The following is a 26,492-nucleotide window of genomic DNA, read 5'->3' as shown; positions in this document are numbered from 1 at the left end:
CCCACTTCTAGAGGCTAAGGATGAGATCTTTGCAGGAGATGAGTATATCAGAGATTTGGATATGGCTTTTGCACAGGTGCGGACAGCCATAGAGAGGTCAAGGGCTAAGTAGAAAAAGGCTGCGGACAAGCATAGAATGGCGGTGGCGGTGGGAGTACAAGGCACGTGATTGGATATTGTTGATGTGTCTTATGACACTATCACTCCAGCTATGTCTGCGTTTGCCTGGAATCAAAAGCATGCATGTTACATTGGGGATAACGTTGCTTTGAGGCAACAGGCTGACAGGCAGGGTTAAGGGAAGGTATCGGATCTAGCTTGGAGAGAAGGTGATAAGAGCTGAAGCAAGAGAAAGGCAGTGAATAGTAAGCTGAAGGAGCAACCGTTCATTCTTTTCAAAATATAACGGGTGCGTGTTGATCTTGAAAGGAAGAGAATTATGCTGGGAAACTCTTGCCTAAGGGCGACTCTAGAGGTGCAAGGGGTGGGAGTATCTGCCAGAGAGGTCAAGCCCAAGGTAACTTCATGTGAAGGGTGAAAACCGTGAGGGAGGACATTCCGCATGAAGAACCATGTATCAAGAGCCGAGATCCTGCGGGCCTGTCGACTAGCCCAGAGCCGAGCCCAGAAATCCTCCAGGAACTCCTGTGATAGTCCCTGCAATCGCCAATGCCCCGCTGCCGCTGGAGAAACCGTCCTCCTCGCCGTCAAAATATGCCGTCCCAGCCGAACAGTATACTGGAAAAATGTGATCTCTGTGGCCTCAAGGGATGCATAAGGATCATGCCACTCGTACTCTCCGGGGTTCCACTGTAGCCGGGCCAAGGGGCGCGCTGCATATGCCCATATGCGCCAATCCGGGAGCACGTCAGCAGGGTCGGGGTCAATATGCCACTTCCGAGAAGCGGCAGCCACTACCCGAATCCTCTGAAAGGTGCACTCTGCAACCAAAGGCTACTCCACCTCCACTCTCTGGAGTCTGCCCTCATCCTGAATCTCATAATAGAGGCATCTGCCATCCTCAGTGCTAGCTCTGACAGCAATCAGGATCTCCAACTGTGTAAAGGCTCCCATCCACCGTGGGGCCACTGGCTCGATAGGTGTGAACCACTCCTCAGTAAGTGCCTCCTGAATATCATCCCTCATAATCAACCCCCCTCTGAAGCGACTCAGCCTCTCCAACTGGGTCTCCTCTGGTAGACTGCAGAAAGCCTGCCAGTCTCCAAAACTACGAGCTGGGCCTGCCGCTAAAGGTCCCCAGGCTAGACGAGGCCGAGAACCCAGCATATGACCCTGCTCTGTACGAACCGCTGGGCTCCAGATGAGCGGCTGCCTGGCCCGCTCCTCAACACAAGAAGGAGGCCGCTGAGAGAGCCCCGGTCTCAGCAGCTCCCAAGCTCTCAGGATACTCAAAGCAAATCTGTCCTCCCATCCTCTACTGAGGCCTGTCCTCCTCATCTCTATGAAGATCCAGCGAATCTCTGGTGCCCAAGTACCCCCTGCAGGAGGCGCCCGGGCCTGCAGTCGCTGCAAGAGGAGCTCTTTCCAAGGCTCAGCGCCTGGAAGCAACCCCCGAACAATAAGCTTCCCCAATAAGGCTCTACTCTGATCAACTGGATCTATAATGCCCAAACCGCCCTGAGCCAGCGGAAGTGTAATAACTGCCCATGCAACCTTTGCCCGAGCTGGTTGACCGTCCCGCCCAGACCACAGAAAGTTCCTGATCAGCCTCTGTACTTGGCTGATGCAAGAGCTCGAGAAAATCCAGCAAGACGTAATGTACCACATAGTCGCTAACAGCACCTGATTTGCCACCACCACCCTCCCAGCCAAGGATAGTCGAGCTGTACTCCAATACAATAGCTTCTTCCGAATGCTCAGAAGAAGCGGGGCAATCTGCTGCTCAGGTGACAAATCGAGGCCAATCTGGCATCCCAAATACCGCACTGCTGTGCCGGGAGGAATCCATCTAAAACCGGGGTCCGGACTCCATGCCGGAGTGGGAGCAGTACTGATCCAAAAGGCCACTGTCTTGCGCCAATTGATCAATGCTCCCGAAGCTGCACTAAAAACCTGGAGCGACTGCTCTGCCCGAATAAGATTGGCCTCTTGGCCATGCAAAAATAAGCCCGTGTCGTCTGCAAACTCAGCATCAAGCAAATCCTCCCCCCGGACTGGGAGCTGAAGTCCTCTCAAGCCAACCTCCTCTGCCGTCAAATACATACTCATAGCCTCCGCAAAGAAGAGAAAAAGGAAAGGGGCGAGAGGACACCCCTGACGGACTGATCTGGTCAGCTCAAAACTCGGCCCCCGACCTCCTGCAATCAGCACCTGGCTGCGAGCTGTGGAATACAAAGCTGCCACCCCTCTGATCCATCCTGGCTCAAAGCCCAGGCGTAGCATAGTGCCCTCTAAGAATCCCCAATCAACTCTATCGTATGCCTTCTCAAAATCGAGAAGCATCACGACCAAGTCCTCGCCAAGAAACCTAGCTCGGGCCGTCGCCTCCCAGAAAGTAAAGATGTTGTCAAGGATACTGCGCTCCTTGACAAAACCTGTCTGAGTAGCATGAATCAACTCCCCCAGGAAGGGCTGGATCCTCAAACTCAAGGCCTTTGCCAAGACCTTGTAGACAGTATTGAGGATCGTAATAGGCCTCCAATGCCGAATATCATCTGATACTCCCTCTCCCTTGGGGATAAGATAGATCAAGCCCTCTGAAAAGCTCTGCGGCATCACCCCAGTGTCCAAAACATGCTGAAAGCCCCTGCGGAGGCCTGGCCCCAAAAGGTCCCAATAGCGCATAAAAAAGGCCGGCGTCAGTCCGTCCTCCCCTGGGCAACTATGTCGCGGCAGGACCCTCAAGGCCTCGGCAAGCTCAATCTCTGACAGAGGCGCACCTAGAACTGTGCGCATATGGTCTGTGACCCTCCTCTGCACATGGGCCCACACAGTCTGTCTGCATACATCTCGATCCTCAGTGGCTGGCTCCGTTGAAAGCAAGTCACTATAAAAAGCAGTGGCAATGGCTCTGATCTCCCCGAGCTCAGTAGCTATCGATCCATCCGGTCTACCAAGCTGGCGAACCCCTGCTCGCGCATGACGGGGTCCAGTGATCTCAAAAAACTCCCCAGTCACTCTATCACCAAGCTGCGTCCACTGAGAGGCCTGACGACGATAGTAAAACTCATGTCTCTGCTCCTCTGCCTCTCTAACCTCCTGGCGTGCCTGGCTCAGCTGGGACGCCACCCACTCACATGCAGGCTGCTGCTCCTGAAGGCGCTGTAGCGAAGCAAGGCTGCGTCTCAGCCGTTGCTCCCGCTCGCGAATCTCTCCCAGTCGTGTCAAAGCTGCAGCGTGTAGAAAAGAGCTAAGATCAATGAGTCCCTGGGCACACTGGCCCGCTGCATCCTGGTCAGAGCACTGACTATCATGCCAGATCCTCTCAATGTCCTCAGCGAGATTGGGGTCTGCAAGTACCCTCTCTGGGATCCTCAGCTGCAAGCTGGGCTCCCGTGTCCCCTCCTCCAAAGTCAATATAACTGGCGCATGATCTGAAAATGAAGTGCCAGCAAGAATGCCGACGGAGCCCCCTCGCTCCCCCAACCAATCGCCCACATAAAAGCGATCAATCCGAGATAGATTAGTCCCTCCCTGCCGGCGATCCGACCGAGAGAAACTAAGACTGTCCTGAGACCGGGAGAAAGCCCCATGCTACCATGCATCAGTGATCCTCAGTGACATGCAAAACCGGTCCCAAGCTGCAAGCTCCGTGCCGTGCACTGTAACATGACTGCCTCCCACCCTATCTGCCGGGTCCTCAAGCATGTTGAAGTCTCCCCCAACACACCAATGTGCGGCCTCTGGCAATGCATCTGTAACCTGAGTCCAAAACTCTGCTCTGGCACTAGCATGATTGGGCGCATAGATGTTGAGCACACCCAATAGCTCATCATGCATCCTCAGAATGACATACTGTGCTCTACCAGGCACAATGATCCCTCGATCCACAATGGCCTGCCGCCATACATCTGCAATAACCATGCATACTCCTCCCTGTCCACCCAAAGGACCAAACCCTGCAGACCAAAAAGTGTCCCATCTACCAGGCATCACCGAACCATATCTCCGGATCCTGCTCTCACCCAAGTGGTGCTCCTGCATCATCAAAATGTCAATGCTGCCACCAACCAGGCATCTCTGAAGCTCCTGCCTCAAGCAACCTCGATAGCGTATAAAGTGTGCTCCGCCAAGGCCCTGTACATTCCATGAGATGATCCTCATGGATGCCCTGCTGAGGTGGATGCTGTCTCAGCCGTACGGCGGGCCTTCGCAAGCGGTTTGGATGGAGAATAGTCCCCATCCGAACGGCTGCGAATCTGCCCACCCGGTGTACTGCAAGAATCCCGGATCAGGCGCCAGTGGCTGTGGCCCATGGCGACTGCCTCCTGCTCTGACAGAGAAACCTCGTGTATACTCACATATCCAGGGTCGCGCGCCAAGTCTGCCACTATGCGCACGACCAGATGCCGAATCCCTGAGGTATCCACACTCCCGGGATCCAAGAAAAAATGAGCCAACTCCCAAAGTCGGCCTATCACATCAGTCACCTCCAGATCGCTCATGTGGTGAGAAAACTCAACTGCTTGAGTCTTCAAAGTGCTGAGAGCGAGCTCTAGAGTCCACTCCCGATCACAAGGTCCACATAGAGGGAACGAGAAGGCCACCGCTGAGTCTAGTGCCTCCTCCCCGCGGGCCGGAGGTATCACTACATGAACTCGAATGGGTGCTGGCTCATGGGGGCCCTCTGCTCCAAAAAGCCGTGTAAAGGTATAATCAAAGGCCTCCGAGCGCTGTCTAATGCCAAGGCGACTCAGCCGACTGTGGATAGATGAAATCCGTGAGGCCCTAATCGGCATAGGTCTCCTCTGTGATGCTCGAGCGAGGTCATTGCTCAGCGCTCTCCGGACTGCAGGTGAGCGCCAGGGAACTGCCAGGGTCTCCCGGGAAGGTGAGGCGGGCGGAGGGGGAGGAGGGGGAGGCGAGGGAGGTGGAGAGGGAGCCGCTGCCGAAACCGGAGCGGAGGCGGGAGGAGGCGAAGGTGGAGACGAGGCGGTGGGAGGGGACGGGGGTGGGGGGGGTGAAGAAGGGGGAGCTGGCATCTCCTGGTCCTCAGTCGCTGCAGGGGTCTCCTCCTGAAGGGGAGCAAAGCTGTTCCTCACAGGAACCCAGTGAGGCTGAGACTGTGGCTGCTGCTGCAGCGGTCTCTGTGCGTGCTGTTGTGGCTGTCTCCCTCGGCGGCGCCCCTGTCCAGGCTGCCACTCCGAGGTCTCTGTGGCCTGAGCAGGTGTCCCTGAGGCAGCCTGCCGAGCCGAATCTGTGGGCGGGCCATCAGTAGCCTGCTGCTGTGGTGAGGGTCGAGGTCTCCTACGAGGGCAGGCCTTGGCCAGATGACCGACCTGCCTGCAAATGAAGCACTGGTTCGGGAGCCCCGAGAACTCCACTCTCTGATCTATCCACCCCCCCCCTATCCTAGGTAGCTGAATGACCTTAGGAAGGGAGGAGATGTCAGACACCAACACTCTGACCGAAGGTAGCCCCGCTGCTCTGGCCACCACTGAAGCTGCTGAGGGGCCCGTCTCTAGTACCGAGCCCACCAATGCTCCGAGCCTGGGGAGGAGCGGAAGATACTCCCGGCGGAGACCAGGGAAACAAACTGTAATATGGAAGAGGCGCTCTCCCTGCTCCGCCGCTGCTGGGTCAAATCCATGCTGCCAAGGTCTGAAGAAAGCCCGAGCACCCCTGATGTCCAGAGGACTCATGGCAAGGACCTTGGCAACACTCTGGGCGGCCTCGAACTCGATCTGATAATGGCCTCGGCCCAGGAGCTGTACATCCAGGATCTTGCCCACATCTGCAAGAAGGCGAGCCTGAAGAAGATCCCTGATCTCCCCTCTGCTGGGGCGAGTGCCGACTATACGGCAGATGGTGGAATGAGCCTGGAGGCGTTCCACCTCTGCAGTGAGGCTCGCTTCCTCTTCCGGCGAAAGAGAAAGCCTGATGGGGATGACCTCGGGGGCGGGCGAGGGGGCTGCGGGTGAGTCCCTCTGAGGCGAGGCGGGAGGAGTCTCCATCAGAGTCTGAAGCTCAGGCGAAGGCGAAGCGAATGCGGAAAACCTGCAAGAAACGGGCTACACCCAAAGAGGCGGAAGACCGGATGAAAATGAAGAAAAATAAACAAAACCCCCTGGGGGTGAACAACACGAAAGAGGAGGGAGAGGGGGGGAACGATGGAGAAGCCTGGGGGGGGGGGGCGGCAACAAAACGAGGAAGAGGGGAGGCGGGGCGCTGCTGAAGGGGGGGGGGGGGGGGGGCGGGCGTGAACAGGCGGAAATGAGGGGGCGAAACAGGCGACAGAGGGGAAGGGGGGGCGAACAAGCGAAGAGGGGGTTGGGGGCAAAAAACGAAGAGGCGGGGGGAGGTGCAGCAGCGAGGCAGGAAGGGGGGGCGCAGAAGCGAACAGAGGGGAGCGAAGGCAGGCGGGGGGTGAAAAATCGAACAGGCGGAGAGGAGGCGCACAGGCGATAGAGATAGGGGGCGTGCAGGCGGGCGCACAATGCAGGGTGGAGGCGGGAGCTTCAGCGAGCAACTTTCCGGGACCGACTGAGGATGTTGGAGATCAAAAGTCTTCTGTACTTGAGAAGTGTGAAAACTCCAAGAATAGGTTTCAACCTATGAAAGTGAGGGGTATTCCAAACTTCTACAAAGGAAAGGACAACTTGACCATGGAGCAAATAACGGTCTACCGCAAGAAAGGGAAATGCTTTAGATGTGGCAAAGAGGAGCACATGTCGGCCCAGTGTCCGGATCGTCCTAAAGGGACCTAGAGATCAAGAGAAGCCCAAGGAAATGTCTAAAGCCAGTGGTTGGTGGGATTCTCGATGTATTGGGAAATACACTTCGGACCCGAGGCTAGAGAGTTATGCCTCTCTTGGGGCAAAGTGTTGGAGAGAAATGCTCTAGTGTTGTATGACATGGGAGCCACAGATAATTTCATTTTCATAGAGCTTGCAGAACAGTTGGGTATCAAATCCGAGGAGCTGGGACCGGCCTTGCACGTGGAGCAAGTGTTTCATGGTGATGCAGTGGCAGTAACGCCTATCATGTACAACAAGAAGAGATTATGACACAAGTACATGATTTGCTATCAAAGGCATTGATACGGCCTAGTTCTTCACCCTTTTGTTCTCCAGTGCTTCTAGTGCAGAAGAAGGATGGCTCATTCCGCATGTGCGTGGATTACAGAGCCTTGAACAAGATTACAATCAAGAATTGGTTTCCTATACCGAGGGTTGATGATATATTGGATTGGTTGGAAGGCGCGACATTCATTGACTTGAAGATTGGCTATCATCAGATTGGGATTCAGCTATAGGATATTCACAAGACTGCCTTTTGTACCACTTTTGGATTGTATTTGGTGATGCATTTTGGACTCACAAATGCTCCGGCTACCTTCAACCACATGATGGATTGGATCTTTAGACCACATCGGAAGTATGTGAGCACTTTCTTTGGTGACATCATTGTGTTTTCCAAGACTAAAGAGGAACACAAAAAGCATTTAGCTAAGGTATTCTAGGAGTTGTAGGAGCACAAGTTGTTCATCAATGGAAAGAAGAGTGAGTTTTTCTTACAAGAGATACATTACCTTGGAACACATAAGGAAGGAATGCGGATGGACCTGGCAAAGCTTGAGGCCATAAAAAATTGGCCAGAATAGAAATCCGTACATGAGGTGCGTAGTTTCTTGGAGTTATGCTCCTATTACAGGAGGTTCATTAGAAACTTTACCACCATTGCCTCTCCTTTGCATGATCTAACCAAGAAGAAAGTTGCCTTCTACCTATTGAAGAAGAAGCTTACTCTACTGGACTGGTATTGGTCATTTCAGACCTAGTAAAATCTTTTTGGTGGAATGTGATGCAAGTGGCGATTCTATAGGGGCAGTTTTGCGACAAGAAGGGCATGTGGTTGCCTTTGAGAGCCGAAGGTTGCAACATGCCGAGAAACACTTGTAGGTTTATGAGAAAGAACTTCTAGCCGTGATTCATGCCCTGACTTCATGGAAGCATTATTTGCTTGGGGCTGATTTCATAGTGAAGATGGATTATCAAAGTTTGAGATATTTCTGACCCAAACTAGCTTTCTGAGAAGCATATGAGGTGGGTAAACTTTTTGTCCATGTTTCATTGCTAGATTATTCATACACCTGGAAAGAAGCATGTGGTTGTAGATGCTCTATCTAAGAGACCACAGGTACATTCAGTGACTATTGCCTATCATAGAGAGTTGGATTCCACGAGAGATCACCATGTGCATGATGAGGACTTTGGTGGGATTATGCGGATGCTAGAGGACGGTCAAACAATTAATTACTATTCTTTGAAAGAGGGATATTTGATGATGGATACACGGTTATGTGTAACCAAGGATTTGAGCCAAAAAGTGATTGAGGAGTCACATGGACCACCTTATGTAGGGCATAGAGGTGTTTCTTTTACTATGCAGGCATTGGAACCGTACTCTATTGTCCTAGCATGAGAAAAGATATTGACATGTATGTATCGGAGTGCTTGACTTATTGAAAGGTCAAGTATAATCGTCAAAAGACTCCAAGACTGCTTATGCCTCTACACGCGCTCGAGAGGCCATGGAAAAGTATAGCAATGGACTTTATTTTTGACTTGCCAAAGTCAAAGTTTGGGAATGATGGTATGTGGATCATTGTAGATAGGTTTTGTAAGCAAGCCCATTTCATTCTAGTGAGGAAGACCATCAAGGTAGACCACATGGTAAAGATTTTTTTGGCACAGGCGTTCAAACATCATGGAATGCCCAAGTCTATTGGTGGTGATCGAGATCCCACGACCACCAGTTTGTTTTGGAGAGTATTGTTTGATAAAATGGGGACGAAATTGGATTTTTCTTCCTTGTATCGTTCATAGACAAATGGCCAGAGTGTGATAGCAAATTCGGCCATCTTGGATTTGTTAAAGTGCTATGTGCCAGAACTGAAAACGGAGTGGGAGAAGTACGTTTCACTAGTAGAGTTTGCCTACAATAATACTGTGCATAGTTCTACAGAAGAGGTAGCGATCGAGGTTGTTTATGGCAAAGTTGTCCTACCCCACTTCTAGAGGCTAAGGATGAGATCTTTGCAGGAGATGAGTATATCAGAGATTTGGATATGGCTTTTGCACAGGTGCGGACAGCCATAGAGAGGTCAAGGGCTAAGTAGAAAAAGGCTGCGGACAAGCATAGAATGGCGGTGGCGGTGGGAGTACAAGGCACGTGATTGGATATTGTTGATGTGTCTTATGACACTATCACTCCAGCTATGTCTGCGTTTGCCTGGAATCAAAAGCATGCATGTTACATTGGGGATAACGTTGCTTTGAGGCAACAGGCTAACAGGCAGGGTTAAGGGAAGGTATCGGATCTAGCTTGGAGAGAAGGTGATAAGAGCTGAAGCAAGAGAAAGGCAGTGAATAGTAAGCTGAAGGAGCAACCGTTCATTCTTTTCAAAATATAACGGGTGCGTGTTGATCTTGAAAGGAAGAGAATTATGCTGGGAAACTCTTGCCTAAGGGCGACTCTAGAACTGCAAGGGGTGGGAGTATCTGCCAGAGAGGTCAAGCCCAGGTAACTTCATGTGAAGGGTGAAAACCGTGAGGGAGGACATTCCGCATGAAGAACCATGTATCAAGAGCTAGAGAAAGAAGAGCTAGGCCCACAACACGAAAAAGGAGAAAAAAGCAGAGAAAAGCAAGACCTATATATTAAGGACAACTGTTTAAGAAGTTGGGGGATGTCATTGAAGCATCAAAATACAGGCTGTTGACATGCCAAAACGCAGCACAACAAATTTTTAAAGTGTTTTGGCGTTGATGGCGTGGTAGGATAGCAACGTAGGGTAACCTTACAGGCTTGGAATGATGCGACTAGATTTTGGAAAGCAAAAGATTAAAAGCTTTTTAAATACTAAAAAGAGAACTTCTTTTATTATTAAAAAGATGCTTTTTGGGCTATAAGTGAGTTTTAAAGCACTTTTCTCAAGTGCTTTTGGGCAAGAACTATAAATTCAGCTATTCTCTCATTGATGAGACATATAAAAAGACAAGAGAGCTCTCTGGCTCAAGACTCCTCCAAGGGCTTTTATCTAATATAACTCGGAGGAGAGGGAGGGGAGGGGGGTTGGCCCAATGCTATTCCAACCCCTAGTGTGGTGTCTTCTCTCTCTACTCTCTCTTTTGTTTACATCCGTGCCATAGCCCTTTACGAAAACTTGTTACACACTTGGATTATTCTATGCCGGGGAGGGGGTGATTTTCAACTGCACGCTTATAGTGATGCTGATTGGGTTAGTCAAGTAGTGAAAATTGCTTTTTACCTGGGAGTTCATGCATTTCATGGTTGAGTAAACTATGGCTACATCGTCTCGTGAAGTTGACTATATAGCAAGGCTACATGCAAGGGACAGTAGCTTGATCTATTGTTCTATGCATGACAACATTGCAGATCTCTTCACCAAGGTGCTATCCTAATAGAAGTTTGAAGCTTTCCGCAAAGCTTTGGGCTTACTTCCATTTGTAGAGTGATGTACATGATCACATTATCACTACAAGGGGGATTTGTAGGAGTTATGCACATGGGTAGTGATAAATGTGTTAATAGGTTGTTAGGGGGCTAGAAATAAGTGCTAGGGACACATTTAGTATTAGTATGTTCATATGGTGTGGTGTGACACATGGCACTATGAGGTTGGACCCCTCATTATCTTTGTATAAAAAAAACTTGCAATGCGTGGAAGTTTGTGTGCTTAACTCTCTCTGCACTTGAGTAACTCCACTATGCTTTCTATGCTTCATTGCTTGCTCTAAATTTAACCCTAAACCTAACACCTACCACCTGTCCATAGCCCACAAGCAAGGTCATAATACAGATTCACACGCACAGTTCTTGGATAGGCGTGATCTACATGTAACCTATACACACAGGTCTTGTAGGCAATAAAACAGTTCACGCGAAAATAGTTCTAGGCATGCAAGTATGCCATAATAAGCATGTATTGGACAATCTCCCTTTCATTTAGCTTGTAGCAGGCAGCCATTCCAAGCATAGACATTACGTCCCTAGACCAACTAGAATATGGTAATCTTTATATGGGTATGGACCAAAGTCCCTAGCCTCTCACATCGAGCCTACTGGCCCTTGCTGTAGACATAAGTCCCCTACCATGAAGTGCTAGTCCACATGATCCTTGGCGTAGGCATATGTCCTCTGCCATGAGGTGTCATGTCCACACTATGGAGTGCGGAAGCGGAGAGAATGCCCAGATAGTGACATTAGGGATGTCAGCTTCTTTTTGAGAGTAAACGATTTTGTGAACCCCATATTAAGGAATGGTATTGGGAATGTGGAGTAAGGCTGATTGATGTGGAGCTTGTATATTTTAGTACAAGAAAAGGTTACAATTGAGTGTTGCCTAGGTACAAAATGATACTCAAGCTAGAACTTTTTGATCGCAGCCAAACATTGTTGTAAGGAACACGTACGGAGCCAACTTTGACCCGTTTTGCAGATCAGACCCCCTCTTCAACTCATGAGAATTGCTGTCTCTCGCAAAAGAAATCCACTCCTAGCTTAACTTGAGCAATCAAGTAGCACAAGTGACCACCAACCTGGATCCGTCATTTAAAAATTCAACCTACATTGGCCCAACATCACCTACCTAAACCACCGTTCAAGGTAATGCTCCTTGAATCAGCTTGCCTAGGTGCATGTTTGATTGTGAGCTCTATGACTTTCCAAACCCCCTTTTTTATAGGAAAAAGATGCGAGGTTGAGTTCAAGTCAGCCAGCCAAAATTTAATGCCGTAAAACATTCCTACTGCTTTAAAATTCTGCTCTAAAGTATGGGTGCCTTGCATGAGCACTACTAGGCACCTATTCAGCTACTAAACTGGCCCCAAATTTGCCCCAAAGCTGGCTGTGCAAACACAGCCACAGCCATGTAAAACAGGTCAGCAAGGTGGGTAGAGGGAAGTGTATCATAGTTGGTCCTTGAATTTAGCCTTCTCCACTTGGAGGCACTGCACTTGATGCCTCAAGGTTTCAACATACCATTCCCGATCTAAGATTTCGGAACACTTAAGTAATAACTTAATCAATCACAATTTGAAGGTGATTCAAATAGGCACACCAATACCAAGACCATCAACATGGTACTAGGCGGCGAAGAACGGCCAGCAACAACCTCCCTCCCTCGCTCCCTCCCACCCACCCACAACAACCCACAGCCGTGTAAAACAAGTTGGCAAGGTGGGTAGAGGGAAGTGTATCATAGCTGGTGCTTGAATTTAGCCTTCTCTGCTTGGAGACACCGCACTTAATGCCTCAAAGTTTCAACATACCATTCTTGATCTTTTTGGGCAACTTTATGGTCTTCTTGATGTGTAGGAATGGCTCCATGTTGCTGAATGAGCGACTAGCCATCATGGCTTAATCAAGCTAATAATCAACTTTCCAAAATAGGATCGTCTTTCAATTAAGGGAAGGAAGGCGAGGCTGTGATGCCAAGTTGATTGGGGTGTAGTGCAGATTTCAGAACACTTAAGTAATAACTTAATCAATCACAATTTGAAAGTGATTCAAATAGGCACATCAATACCAAGACCATCAACATGGTACTAGGCGGTGAAGAATGGCCAACAACCACCTCCCTCCTTCCCTCCCCTCCCCTCCACTCCCTCCTTTTAGATATTTTATCACCAAAGGAGTATGAATTTTTACAAGCTTGAGAGTGATCTCTTGGACCACTAGATTACCAACACAACAAAATCAAATGAATACATTGAACAAACAATACGTTGTTGTCCTTGTTGAAGATCCATAGGTTCCCAAATCTCTCTTCAAGAACCTTCCAAAGTGGTTGAAAGACCTCCGGACTTCAATCCTTCTTGCTATTGGTCCTCACACTTTATAGAACCCTTGATAGAGATTTGTTGCAATGTTGTCTTTCTCTAACCAGTCCCAAATTTGTCCACATTGCTTGGATAGCCATTGGTCAGCTCTAAATGCCCCAAAACAGGATGGTATAGCCACTTCATATTAGGGTTTTCATAAACAGTAACAAATTACGGTTTTTGATTTAGGCTTTCTGTATATAGATCCTTTGACTAAGGTTTTCCGAACAATAGTTATAAGTTATGGTTTTTTTTTGTATAGAAACATCTTAGATTAGGACTTTTGAGTAGGAGTTCCAAATAAGGGTTTATGAACAATAGTTGTAGATTATGGTTTTTGTTCATGTGTAGCGTGGAGGAGATGTGGGAATGCTCAAAACTATAAAGTCTTGAGCTTGCCGAAGCAAAAACCATGGAGAATGGGCTCCTTATGGCTAGTCATGAATCACCCATGTGCTGAAAGTGGTAGATGCCATGTTGCAAGGCGCAACCACTTGGCAAGCGTCCCCCTTGTGTATTCAAACATGCCATTTGACAAGTGTCTCTCTTGTGTGTCCAAACATGCCGTTTGATAAGTGGTGGCTGCCTACACACCAATTGTCCACACTCGTTTTTAAATTGGGGTGCCCAATTAATAAGTTGTCTGCAAATGTTATAACTTGTTTGCCCTCATTTAAGTGTCTTGTGAATCTGTCGCGTATACATTGGCTATAAGACCTCAATAGTGATAAAATGATGCCTTGGAATTATACATACTTGCAAAACCCATTAATTTCTTTTGTCAAGCACATGCGTCTACTGTAACTATTTGGTCCTCCTAGTTCTATTTCACATGATGAAACCCATGCCCGGACACTAGAAAAGGTGGAAGAAGACATGGGATAGGGTCCATAAGGTTTGATTAAGAAAAAGCACCATTCTTGGTCGAAAAGGAAGAAAAAGCAAAAAGTCAAACAAGATTGACAAGGGCACCATTGGAAAGAGGAGACTGAGCCAGACCAAAAAGCTAAAAGGCGCTTTCTCAAAAAGCAGCTCTAAGGCCAAAAAGCAAGGCCTTGAAGTCAGAAAAGCAAAGCACCAAAAGTTGAGTAATATTTTATTAATAAAAGTAAAAAGAGCAAAAGCAAAGCATGAAAAGGCAAAGCAAAAGCATGATGGCTTTTTGGCAAAACGCAAGGCCCTCCCCAAGTATAAAAGAAGCTAGAGCCCTCTTGTTTTGGGCATCAAGCTTGTGGAGAGCAAGGAGACCCTCATCTTCATCCACTCGTCGCCGTGGCCACCACTCAGCTCAGCCACCCCAGAGCTGTCGCCGCTCAGCTCAGTTCGAGACCCTCATCTTCATCCACTCGTCGCCGCGGCCACCACTGAGCCACTCAGCTTAGCCACTCCAGAGCTGCCGTCGCTCAGCTCAGTCCGGCCGCCACCCAGCTTAGCCACCCTAGAGTTGCCGTTGTTGCCGCTTAGCTCAGCCCGGCCATCGCCCAACTCAGCCACTCAAGAGCCGCAGCCGCCCAGCTCTGTCCGCCCGGCTCTGCCCAGCCGCCGCCCGGTCGTCGCTCAACGTTGGAAGCTTGAACTCGGGCATGAAGCTTGGACATGAACATGGAACTTGGGTATATAGCTTGGGCATGAAGCATGGAACTTACACATGGAACTTGGATATATAGCTTGGGCATGAAGCATGAAACTTACACATGGAACTTGGATATATAGCTTGGGCATAAAGCTTGGGCATGAAGCATGGAACTCACACATGAAACTTGGATATATAGCTTGGGCACGAAGTTTGGGTGGAACATCGACATATAACTTGGATTCGGACTCGGACTCGGACTCGGACTCGGACTCGGACCCGGACCCGGACTTGGATTTGGATTCATTGGATTTGGATTTGGATTCATTGGATTTGGTACTAGCCCAGTGAGAGATACTTGTGGGTCATCCTCGTGGTGTGCTCGGCGTCAGAGATCTCGTGCCTCGACATTGACATCGACATCGACTTGGATATCCTACATCGGCATATTTGTTTGTTTTGTATTGATTGTATTGATCCTGGCCAGCATGCCCATGGATTGTTCCTGAATAAATTCCTGAAAGGGGTCGGGGCCTGTTCCCGGCTCAATGTGGTGTACTGTGCAAGATCCCTATTCCCTTCTCTCTCTCCCCTCTCTCTATATCTTTATCTCTTGGACACATGGTTGAGTATGTCACTGCACGCTCCACTGGGCTTACAGTGGTATTAGAGCAGGATTTCTCTTGACGAAACTTTCTTGGGGTGACAAAGCCATGTCGAGAGCAGAGGGAGACCAAGGGCCTCATGAAGTGAACAACCATGAGGTTGATATTGAAATTCTTGATGGGAACCAAGGTCATTAGAAGAGTACCATGACTTTCAGTAGTTCATATGATTTTTCTGATAATTCCTTGCTTGGAGAACCAAGAGGGAACAGGACCAAAGAAGGGCTTTTAGATATTTGAAAACTTTATCAATGAACAAACCATTGAGGCTGAAGGAGTGGAATCCGCCAAAGCTTATCTATGAGCCAAAGGAGTTACCATTGCAGAAGGATCTAGAGCTACCCAGTCCATTTCTCGTGGAGAAAACAGGGAGGCTATTCTTGGGTCAACTTTTTTTTTTCTTTCAAATGCAGCTACTTCGAGACAATTAAGGGAAAGGAAGGCAAAGGAAATTACATCAACCGGCAAGATGGACTTCAAGCCAGGAGAGAAGAGCGTCAAGTTTGATGCTTTTCATGGAAAGCAGGATACCAAGAAAGCTTGATCCTTTGTCAAGCAATTTGATGCTGCTTTTGGAGGTGACGACTACTCCGAAAAGCTAAAGCTTCGCATGGTTCGTATGCGTTTGAAGGATGCCGCCTTGAATTGGTGGGTAAAAGTAATACAAGAAGGGACCGAGCCGAAGACGTGGAGCGACTTCAAGACTTAGTTTAACAAGAAGTTTTTACCCACAAGATTTGAAGCTGATGTGCAAAAGGTATGGGATGCGGTAAAGCAGAAAGTTGGTGAGAATGTGGCATCATACCTTAACAACTTTTCAGCAGTCTTTTTTTAAGTTTACTTCTTATACCCCCATTCCATCACTAATGGAAATGCGTAAGTCGTCAATGGATTGCAACCTAAGATTATGCAAGCAGTTTACATGGCGGGACCAAAGACATTGGAAGAAGCTCAAGACAAGGCTTTGCAAAGCTGAGGTCTTATACGTGCCTTGGATGGACGGCAAGACAAAGAACGACAATCGGAATCCATTTCAAAAGAAAAAGTTTAAAGATCCATTCCCATCAAGAAGCCGATTCTCTCGAGAAGAAGGATGGGAGTGGAGACAAACCCCCACTCTTTCGAAGAAGATTGCCCCTCGAGCAACATGAAGAATACGCCAAAGAAGGGAAGTGTTTTCAATGTGGAAACAAGGGACATAATGTTGCAAATTGTCCTGTTAAGCCAAAGCAAGAAGCCAAAGAGATCAGAAGATCATAAGATTGACATCATGCCAAGAAGCTCACCTCCTAATAGGCCTCCTTGTCGAGTGAGTTAGGCTCAACAAGAGGTGATTATGGAGCAAGTGACCGAGCTTTTGGAAAAGGGTTTGATTCGACCTAGCTCATCCCTTTTTGCTCCCCAGTCTTATTGGTTCAGAAAAAGAATGGCTCTTGGCGTATGTGTATTGATTACAGGACTCTTAACAAGATCACTATAAAGAACAGGTTTTCTATTCCTAGGATTGATGATAGCCTCGATAGATCGGATGGAGCCACTATCTTTAGCAGGATCGACTTGAAGAGTGGTTACCATCAAGTCAAGATTGTTCTAGAGGACATTCACAAGACCGCATTCATGATTGCTTTTGGACTCTTATGAGTATTTGGTGATGCCTTTTGGTCTTACCAATGTCCCGGCTACCCCATCTGAATGATGGAAAGAATATTCCGAGCACATAGAAAGTTTGTAGCTATTTTCTTTGATGACATTATTGTACATTCAAAGAACGAAGAAGAGCATCGAAAGCACTTGGATATGGTATTTCAGGAATTGCGGAAGCACAAGTTGTATGTGAATGGCAAGAAGAGTGAGTTCTTTTTGTTAGAGAGTCACTACTTGGGCCATATAGTGTCCAAGGAAGGGGTCAGGATGGACCCAGATAAGGTCAAGGCTATTGTGTGCATGCTGTTCAAAGTTTCCTTGGCTTATGCTCTTATTACAGGAAGTTCATCAAATGGTTTGCTGTGGTAGCAAGTCCACTACATGATTTGACAAAGAAAGCCGTGGGATTTCGGTGGGCCAAAGCTGAAAAAGAATCCTTTGAAGTACTAAAGTTTTATGCTAGTAAAGGATTGGTATTGATTATTCCAGATTTATCAAAGCCATTCATGGTAGAGTGTGATGCTTCAAGAGACTGCATTGGAGCAGTCTTGAACCAAGAGGGCCATGCCGTGGCCTATGAGAGTCGAAGACTTCAAGGAGCCGAAAAGACTGCACCCACATACGAGAAAGAATTGATGGCTATCATTTATGCTTTAAAGATTTGGAAGCACTATCTTATGGGTGTTGAATTTGTTATCAAGATAGATCATCAAAGTCTTAGGTATTTTATGTCTCAACCTAAGATATCAGAAAAGCATATAAGATGGGCTAGATATTTGGCCCAATTATGCATACCCCTGGGAAAGACAACAAAGTAGCAGATGCTCTATCTCGAAGACCCATGAACCATGTAGTTTCTATGGGTTGCCGTATGGATTTCACTTTGATGAAGGATCCTTATGCTACCAAAGAGGATTTCAAAGATGTTTTGGAACAGATTGCAGAATAGAAATTTGGTGACTTTTTATTTCATTAAGTAGGGTTTTCTTATCATGCAAACCCAGGTTATGTGTGACACAAGGAATTAAGGCCAAGGTAATGGAAGAGTGCCACATTGCCATGCTCCTTTCTACATGGGACAGAGAGACACCTTGATTACACTTCAAGCTTTCGAGAGCTACTTCTATTGGCCTACTATGAAAAAGGACATTGAACTTTATGATTCGAGAATGTTTGGTTTGTCAGAAGGTCAAGTTTGATCGACAAACACCAACAGGATTATTGCACCGATTGAATGATCTATGGGAGAATATTTCTATGGATTTTATCTTTGGATTGCCAAAGTTAGGAAACGATGGTATATGGACCTTTGAGAATACCAATAAGATCAACCATTTATGTCATTGATTGAAGTCTTCCCTGCATCTTTGGAGGTTTGACAGAAACTCAGTACGAAGTATGCTCTTATGTGTGTGTGTGTGTGTGTGTGTGTGGAATGTGTTATATGCACATTATGTGTGCTTGTGAGCATGGGAGCATGGGAACAAGCTCTAGTGGAGCATGGGTTAGGACTAACCTTAAGGGTTAAGGTTAGGGTCAGGCATCCAAGGGTCACACATGGTAAATAGAGAGTCAAGAGTCACTTGAGGGTCCTCCTATATAATAGGGGCATGGGGCACACTCAAGGGGGGCTTAGGCTATGGTCTCTTGATGTTATCTTGAGGCTAGGTTATGATATGATGTTCTCTTGTAAAGAGGATTATATCTACTCACCTACCATTTCACACTATAGCTACATGCTGTTGGATTGGAGTTATACCTCTTGATGGTATGGGACATTAAGGTTAAGGTATAATGTACTTCATTATAATTCATGTGCTTTGAAGGTAGCATTTGCCTTCGTTTTTTGCATGTAATTTTGGAGTATATTTCTTGTACTCTTGTACATATTCCAACTTGGATACCTAGTTGCTTATATATCTAGGTGAGTTATTTTTTCTACTCCAGCTTTATTGTGTTTATTGGGTAGCTATCATTAGAAAGGCGTCAGTAATTCAATTTCTTTTCTAATGATGTACTCGAAAAGAGTTATTCCTTGATGTAGTCTCAGGTATATAGAGACAAATTTTAGTATGTGAAAGTCTAGGATAAGGCCATTTTATTCTTTTTATACAGGATTTTATACATATTTTTTAGACAGCATACTAGGGAGTTTCAAATTGTTAAGGTATGTATGGGGGGTATCATGGTGGTATGGGACGCTAGCGATCTCTCACATATATTATCTTATGGGATAATTTGGGCTCAGGATTGTTGCTTTGCTTACATCACTTGGCATGTTGACCTCAATATTCAAAGACAATCTCATTTTCTGAATTCACTAGAAGTTATAGTGGAGGCATTCTCTCTAGATAAACTTATTTTATCTATAGCTTGCATGTATTAATGAGTTTAATCTTGTCGGCATTTTCACTTGTTGAAATCTCTTTCTTTAAAGTTCAAGGACTTTATCTTGTTGTGTTCGGATTAAGGAAATTTGGATTTTTCCTTTGTTGGCATTTCTTTCTCTAGTTTCGTACTTTAGGTGATTTATACAATCAACCTGATGGTTTACGGATAGACATATGTGACTCATCGAGACGTTGACTCTCTATGTTGATATGGGTAACTCGGGAGGCCGATAATTCTATGAGCAGATGTGGGGTACATCAGGCCACCGATGGATACCTGGTTCTTGCTGTTATAGTGCCATGTTTTTCTACTTTATTCCGAATGGTTTACAACGAGGAAATTACTTTGAGTATGAATTCCTCTGATCATCCGCAGTCTGATGGGCAAACAGAGTGTATGAATCAGATTGTAGAGGATATGCTTCGTGCATGTCTCTGGAAAAACATCAAATTGGAAAAAATATCTTCCAATGATGGAATTTACCTATAACAGTTTTAAACATACGGCTATTGGTTTTAGTCCGTTAATGCTTATGTATGGGTATCAACCCAGGGCACCTATTGATGTCGGTTTTAAGGACATTGGGCTTGATGCATTGAGGGATTTCTTGCGTGATATGCAAGAAATGCGGACCGAAGCTCGAGATTCTATCAGGAGTGCTCAAGATAGGACACGGTTCTATGCTGATAGAGGATGCTTAACTTGGTCTTTTGAACTAGGAGCGTTGGTTTATTTAAAAGTTCCTAAAGATTCTCAGACTTTGTCAACAGGAAAATGCTCGAATTTATCTCCTAGATATTGTGGTCCATTTCGATTTATACATTGGATTGGCACGGTTGCGTATGAACTTAAACTACCTCCACATGTTAGAGTTCATTCCAGTCTTTTATATCAATAGATTAAAAGGGAAACTAGGAGGTGAGGATAACACAGTTACTCCTCAAGAACTCGTTGAAGTGGAAGAATTATCCTATGTTCCACATGAACCTGATAAGGTACTTGAATTCATGGAAAGGAAACTTTGTAGTTGACTAATCCCTGAGGTTAAAATTAGGTGGAAAGATAGGGAAATAGAGGATTCGACTTGGGAGTCGGTTGAGATTGTTCAGCGCAGTTCTCCTTCTTTTCATTGCAAGAGTGCAATGTTTTGAGAGAGGGGAAGTATGTTATATGCACATTATGTGTGCATATACTAGGAGGCTAACCCACATTAGGCTTGTGAGCATGGGAGCATGGGAACAAGCTCTAGTGGAGCATGGGCTAGGACTAACCTTAAGGATTAAGGTTAGGGTCAGGCATCCAAGGGTTACACATGGGAAATGGAGAGTCAAGAGTCACTTGAGGGCCCCCCTATATAATAGGGGCATGGGGCACACTCAAGGGGGGCTTAGGCTATAGTCTCTTTATGTTATCTTGAGGCTAAGGCTATGTTATCTTGAGGCTAGGTTATGATATGATGTTCTCTTGTAAAGAGGATTATATCTACTCACCTACCATTTCACACTATAGCTACATGTTGTTGGATTAGAGTTATACCTCTTGATGGTATGGGACATCAACGTAAAGGCATGATGTACTTCATTATAATTCATGTGTGCATCCCTTGGGCTCGGGGGTGGTCGGGTGGATGAGTTTATGCCTGATTTATGCATGTTTATGCATAACAATTATCTAGAGAGATCTTAGGGTTTTAACAGAGTGGGTGTGTGAGAGCATATCTTGATACAGAGTTCTACACCCACTATTGGACATTGATGACGTTAGTGGGGATGTCGTAGTATCTAGTCCATACTATGCATAATGGAGTTGATAGTTATATAGTCTTGTGGATTGACTACCATGAGTATATAACATGCACGTTCTTAAAAGGTGAATTTGGGCATGTTCTTGGATTCATCTAGGTATTTAATTCAGCCGTATTAGCAGACATGCAGATTTCACACTGTGAAGTTTTCGTTCGAGTTGCGGCCAGTTGATATTGTTCTTATTATTTCTATCTTTAGCGGTACATTTGTCCTATTAACTACTTATTTGCTGTACTAATTCTTTCTATTTGCTACTTCCCTTAGTACTAGGCTTCATTATGGGTGAGTCTGTCTTGCATCTCCTGAGGTTTGACAGAAACTCAGTACGAAGGGCTTTGTGTGAATATATGCTCTTATGTGTGTGTGTGTGTGTGTGTGTGTGTGTGTGTGAGCATATCTTGAGATAGAGTTCTACACCCACTATTGGGCACTGATGACGTTAGTGGGGAAGTCATAGTATTTAGTCCATACTATGCATAATGGAGTTGATAGGTATATAGTCTTGTGGGTTGACTACCATGAGTATATAACATGCACGTTCCTAAAAGGTGAATTTGGGCATGTTCTTGGATTTATCTAGGTATGTATATATGTCATCAGTTGGACCTTTCAGATCACTGGAGGATATATAATGTCTTCCATGACAGTTTATGGAAACCATGTACAGGAGGAGTCTGCATTGAAGGATCCACCAGGGATGGAAGAACTAAAACAGATTGATTTTCATTCTGCGAGAAAAAGGGGAAAGACAGTGGTCAGAAAGTTCTTGTTGGAATTCGAGAGTTATTTGCTATTGGGTGCGAAATGGATGCCAAAAGAGTACTCTTGGGACTATCCAGATATACCTAGAGCTTATGACATTGAGGAAGTGGTTGGTCTAGATGTATTTTAAGTACAGATATGAACGTCTTGCGATCAAGATGGATTCAAGAGGGAGGGATTGTACCTCTAGCCCTCTTCATTGTATTGGACTAGAATTGATCATTATTCTGCTTATAATGGTTACTTGGACATGCTCTAGTTGGGTGGCAACAATGCCTGATAGTCCAAGGAGCAAGATTTGTATATGGGAGACAACGATGCCACATGACCCATCGGACGACAACGATGCCATGTGTGTGTGAGAAATGAAATGATATATTAACGTCTCTAAGAGGCCATAATGGCCTATGAGACCAAAAGTGAGAGTACATCTGAAGTTGGTGTCTCATCAAAGAGAACAACTAAATGAGACTAAAAAGTAGAATAAACTGATTGTCTTATAGTTATAAGAACAGAATTGTAAGACTCCGAGATGATACTGAGTAGAAAATACTGGAAAATGTATATTAGGTAGATCCATGTGTGCTTATCAGTTGAAGTGTTGCCCTCTCCTTAGATCAAATATCTCCGCCATGGGGCTGTCTAGAATGGAGAGGTCGTAGAAGCGAGATAGGTGCCTTCGATGTCGAGCAATAATGGCTCTATTCTGGCGATGGTGGTGAGGATGCCGTGGTCGGGATCCTAGTGGGTGTGGCCGATGGACACGACATAAAATGACTGCTCTATCAGTGGTGACTCCCTAGGAGCGTGGTCGGTGTCCTGATGGCCCAATGGAGGAGGTATCAGGAGGTGTGTGGGTTGGGTTGCTGGTGCTGGTGCCGAAGAAATCTGTCAGGGTCCTCTGTCTAGGTACATCATGGCTCGGTCTCCTGTCTGCCAAGAGGGTCTCTTTGTGTCTCTTGAGCTCAAGTAGGAACAATCCCAGGCATGTGTGTGTGTGCACTGTGTGTGTGTGTGTGTGTGTGAGAGAGAGAGAGAGAGAGAGAGAGAGAGAGAGAGAGAGAGAGTGAATGTGATGTGTGTGAGAGAGAAAATGAAAATGAAATGAAATGATATATTAACGTCCTCAAAAGGCCAAAATGACCTATGAGACCAAAAATGTTACAACAATTGGTGGATCTGATACAATGTCTGTGTAAGGAAAGCTAAAACAACTAAACAAGTAACTGAAACTGGAACAACAACTATGAGGAAAAGTAAGGTACTAGGAGCTCCTAATGGATAACATCTAGGAAGGAAAACTCCAGCAACAAAGGTAAGCATCATATACATCACTATCCAAAGATGTCTCTCATCGGTCGATGGCGGATATCCTCAATGTCCTCCATGGTGATGTGTGAGAGAGAGAGAGTGTTTGTGTGTGTGAGAGAGAGAGAGAGTGTTTGTGTGTGTGTGAGAGAGAGAGAGAGAGAAAGAAAGAAAGCTGTATTAACGTCTACTAGAGGGCGAACTCGACCTATGAGACAAATCAATGTACAACTGTCAATGTCTTCTGGATGTCCAGAAAAAAAAAGGACAATGAACATGAAATGAAGTATGAAAGTACTGAGCTAGTGGGGGGGGGGGTGATGGATGGAGCACTACTGCTAGAGGCTCAGTATGCAACCTATAAGCGTAGGGTATACAAGAATGCAATGCAGATCTGTCTAGCTCCAACCAGTACCATAATGGGGGTGTAATATGTGATACATAGGCGATGGCGAGGCAAAAATACCTCGGAGCATGATCTCCGGGTGTGAGTGTAAGTGAGCTAGCTTCTCCTCGATATGGTGCTGATGTCGAGCCCATATCTCTGTGATCTCCCTCTGATGTAGTTTGGGAGTCTGGTAGCCTAGTGCTCTCGGTCTCCGTCTGGTTCGGAGGTCCGCAGCACGCTAAAGTGTAACCCCCTCCTGTGTCAGGGTAGGCACTGGGATAAATCTTTGGAAGAAATCAGTGAGCTGGAGCTGTCGCCCACCTCTCCTTGTGGTATGAGTCCGTATCAGTGTGTGTGAGAGAGAGAGAGAGAGAGAGAGAGAGAGAGCAGAGAGTGAGTTTTGATTTACATAATAATGTTGGTGCATGAATATAAATTATAATGGTGATTGCCTTAAATTACCAATAAAATCTATGTGAATCTAATGCAATAAATCCATTTTCTATATAGCAAAACGCAAGGCCCTCCCCAAGTATAAAAGAAGTTAGAGCCCTCTTGTGTTGGACATCAAGCTTGTGGAGAGAGAGTAAGGAGACCCTCATCTTCATCCACTTGCCACCGTGGCCGCCGCACCACAGCTCAGCCACCATAGAGTCGCCGCCGCTCAGCTCAACTCGGCCATTGCCTAGCTCAGCCACCCCAGAGCCGCCGCCGCTCAGCTCAACTCGGCCACTGCCCAGCTAAGCCACCCCAGAGCTGTTGCCACCCAGCTCAGCCCGGCCGCCGCCTAGTGCAGCCACTCAAGAGCCGGTGCCGCCGCTCAGCTCCGCCCGGCGTTGCCCAGCTTTGGAAGCTTGAACTTGGGCTGAAGCTTGGACATGAATATGGAACTTGGGTATATAGCTTGGGCATGAAGCATGGAACTTACACATGGAACTTGGATATAGAGCTTGGGCATGAAGCATGGAACTTACACATGGAACTTGGATATATAGCTTGGGCATAAAGCTTGGGCATGAAGCATGGAACTTACACATGAAACTTGGGTATATAGCTTGGGCATGAAGTTTGGGTATGAAACATGGAACTTGAACATGGAACTTAGACATATAACTTGGATTTGGACTTGGACTTGGACTTGGATCTGGACTTGGACTTGGACTTGGACTAGGACTTGGACTTGGACTTGTATCTAGACTTGGACTTGGATTTGGATTCATTGGATTTGGATATTAGATTTGATACTAGCCCGACGAGAGATACTTGTAGGTCATCCCCATGGTGTGCTTGACATCGGAGATCTCATGCCTCAACATCGACATTGACTTGGATATCCTACATTGGCATATCTGTTTGTTTTGTATTGATTGATTGTATTGATCCTGGCCAGCATGCCCGTGGATTGTTCGTGAATAAATTCCTGAAAGGGGGCGGGGCCTGTTCCTCGCTCAATGTGGTGTACTGTGCAAGATTCCTATTCCCTTCTATCTCTCCCCTCTCTCTATATCTTTATCTCTTGGACACATGGTTGAGTCTGTCACCGCACGCCCCACTGGGCTTACATCTACGGGGTTCATAGGCATCCTAGGCCTTGTGGACATTCAGAGGCATCGATGGAATTTGAGGCAATGCCCACACCGGAAAACAAGTTCATGCATGCAATCCATTCCTAAGCAAACATGCTTAATGCAAATGCAATGTTGATTGGACAATCTCCCATCGTTCAAGCTTGTACTCCATATCTTCAAGCAAGGGGTCAAGCTAGTGACAACCTCAAGCGTGCTATACACTGGCATGGAGAGCCCATGCTCTGTTGAACAGGTTCATGCATGCAAGTCTTTTCTTAGCAATATGCTTAAATGCGAATGCAATGTTGATTGGATAATCTCCCATCTTCCAAGTTTAGACTCCATTGTATCTTCAAGTAAGGGGTCAAGGTGGTGACAACCCTAAGTGTGCTACACATTGGCGCTGAGAGCCCATGCTTTGTTCATCTCTATCTTTGACTTGGAGTGTGACTTTCACAAATGACCTTGTCCACCTTTGTTTTTTTCATCCAGCTGATCAATCTGGCACCTGGGGTTGGTGTCAAAATCCACAAAGCAGAAACATAGCTTGTAACTTGTCCTTGTGCTTGGCCTCCTCAATGATGACTGTCCAAGGTGTAGTAGTCTTGCTGTAAGCATATGCTTGACCCATGGCTCAAATCATGGCCAACCACAATGGTTCTAGTTTTTGTTGTGCACATAGGAATTTTATTGGATTATTGCATTTATCAGTTGCTATTTGTGTCATAGAGTGGTTTTTGTACTGATTTTGAAACACATGTGAGTGTTGTGCAGTCTTGGACCACCTGATTACTTTCCACCAACCCCAAACTGTGCAGAAGAATCACTAAGCAGAGACGCTTGTCAGAATGGATACAAAGAGACTGTTGATGGCATTGAGGTATGTTTTTAGATGTGACAGACTGTGGCTTGTCTGATATTGTTTTAATCCCATATCACAGTAATGTATCAAGTTCATGGCATAGGGTTGAAAGATTCTACTCTCATCCTTCTAAGGCGCCACCTCTGTCAATGTTTTTCAACTCTACAAGTAAATGCTAGCCATGCCAGGGCAATAGTGGCTGAAATTCGGAATTTTCTTTTTGGTCTCACAGGAGTCTCGTGAAACGTTGTATTCCCTAGTAAATCAGCAAGTGTGGTCAAAGCCATTGATCAATAAGTATAAAGAGGTGCAACTTCTCATTGCTTTTATTTCTTGTTTCTTTGGTGATTACTTTGGTTTTCACTCAAGTATCATGATATGTATGCACCTTGAATTTGGTTCATGTTTGTAATTGATATTTGATCAATAAGTATAAAGAGGTGCAACTTCTCATTGCTTTTATTTCTTGTTTCTTTGGTGATGGCTTTCGTTTTCACT

At 46.2% G+C, this 26,492-nt stretch overlaps 1 protein-coding gene across 1 annotated transcript in view; it reads left to right on the top strand.

The window, feature by feature from the left end:
- LOC147627553 (mediator of RNA polymerase II transcription subunit 12-like) overlaps positions 1 to 26,492 on the top strand; it is a 56,760-nt gene that overhangs the window by 20,505 nt on the left and 9,763 nt on the right. Inside the window, exons 3-4 of the mRNA XM_086814470.1 lie at positions 25,907 to 26,012; positions 26,227 to 26,301. Coding sequence (XP_086670596.1) covers positions 25,907 to 26,012; positions 26,227 to 26,301 — 181 coding nt within the window. The remainder of the gene's footprint in view (positions 1 to 25,906; positions 26,013 to 26,226; positions 26,302 to 26,492) is intronic.

This window comes from Cibotium barometz, chromosome 20 (genome assembly GCF_041138505.1).
Source record: "Cibotium barometz isolate CiBa-2024 chromosome 20, ASM4113850v1, whole genome shotgun sequence".
Lineage (NCBI taxonomy): Eukaryota > Viridiplantae > Streptophyta > Polypodiopsida > Cyatheales > Cibotiaceae > Cibotium > Cibotium barometz.
Note: the sequence above shows the minus strand (reverse complement) of the source record. Positions and strands in the feature narration are given on the sequence as shown.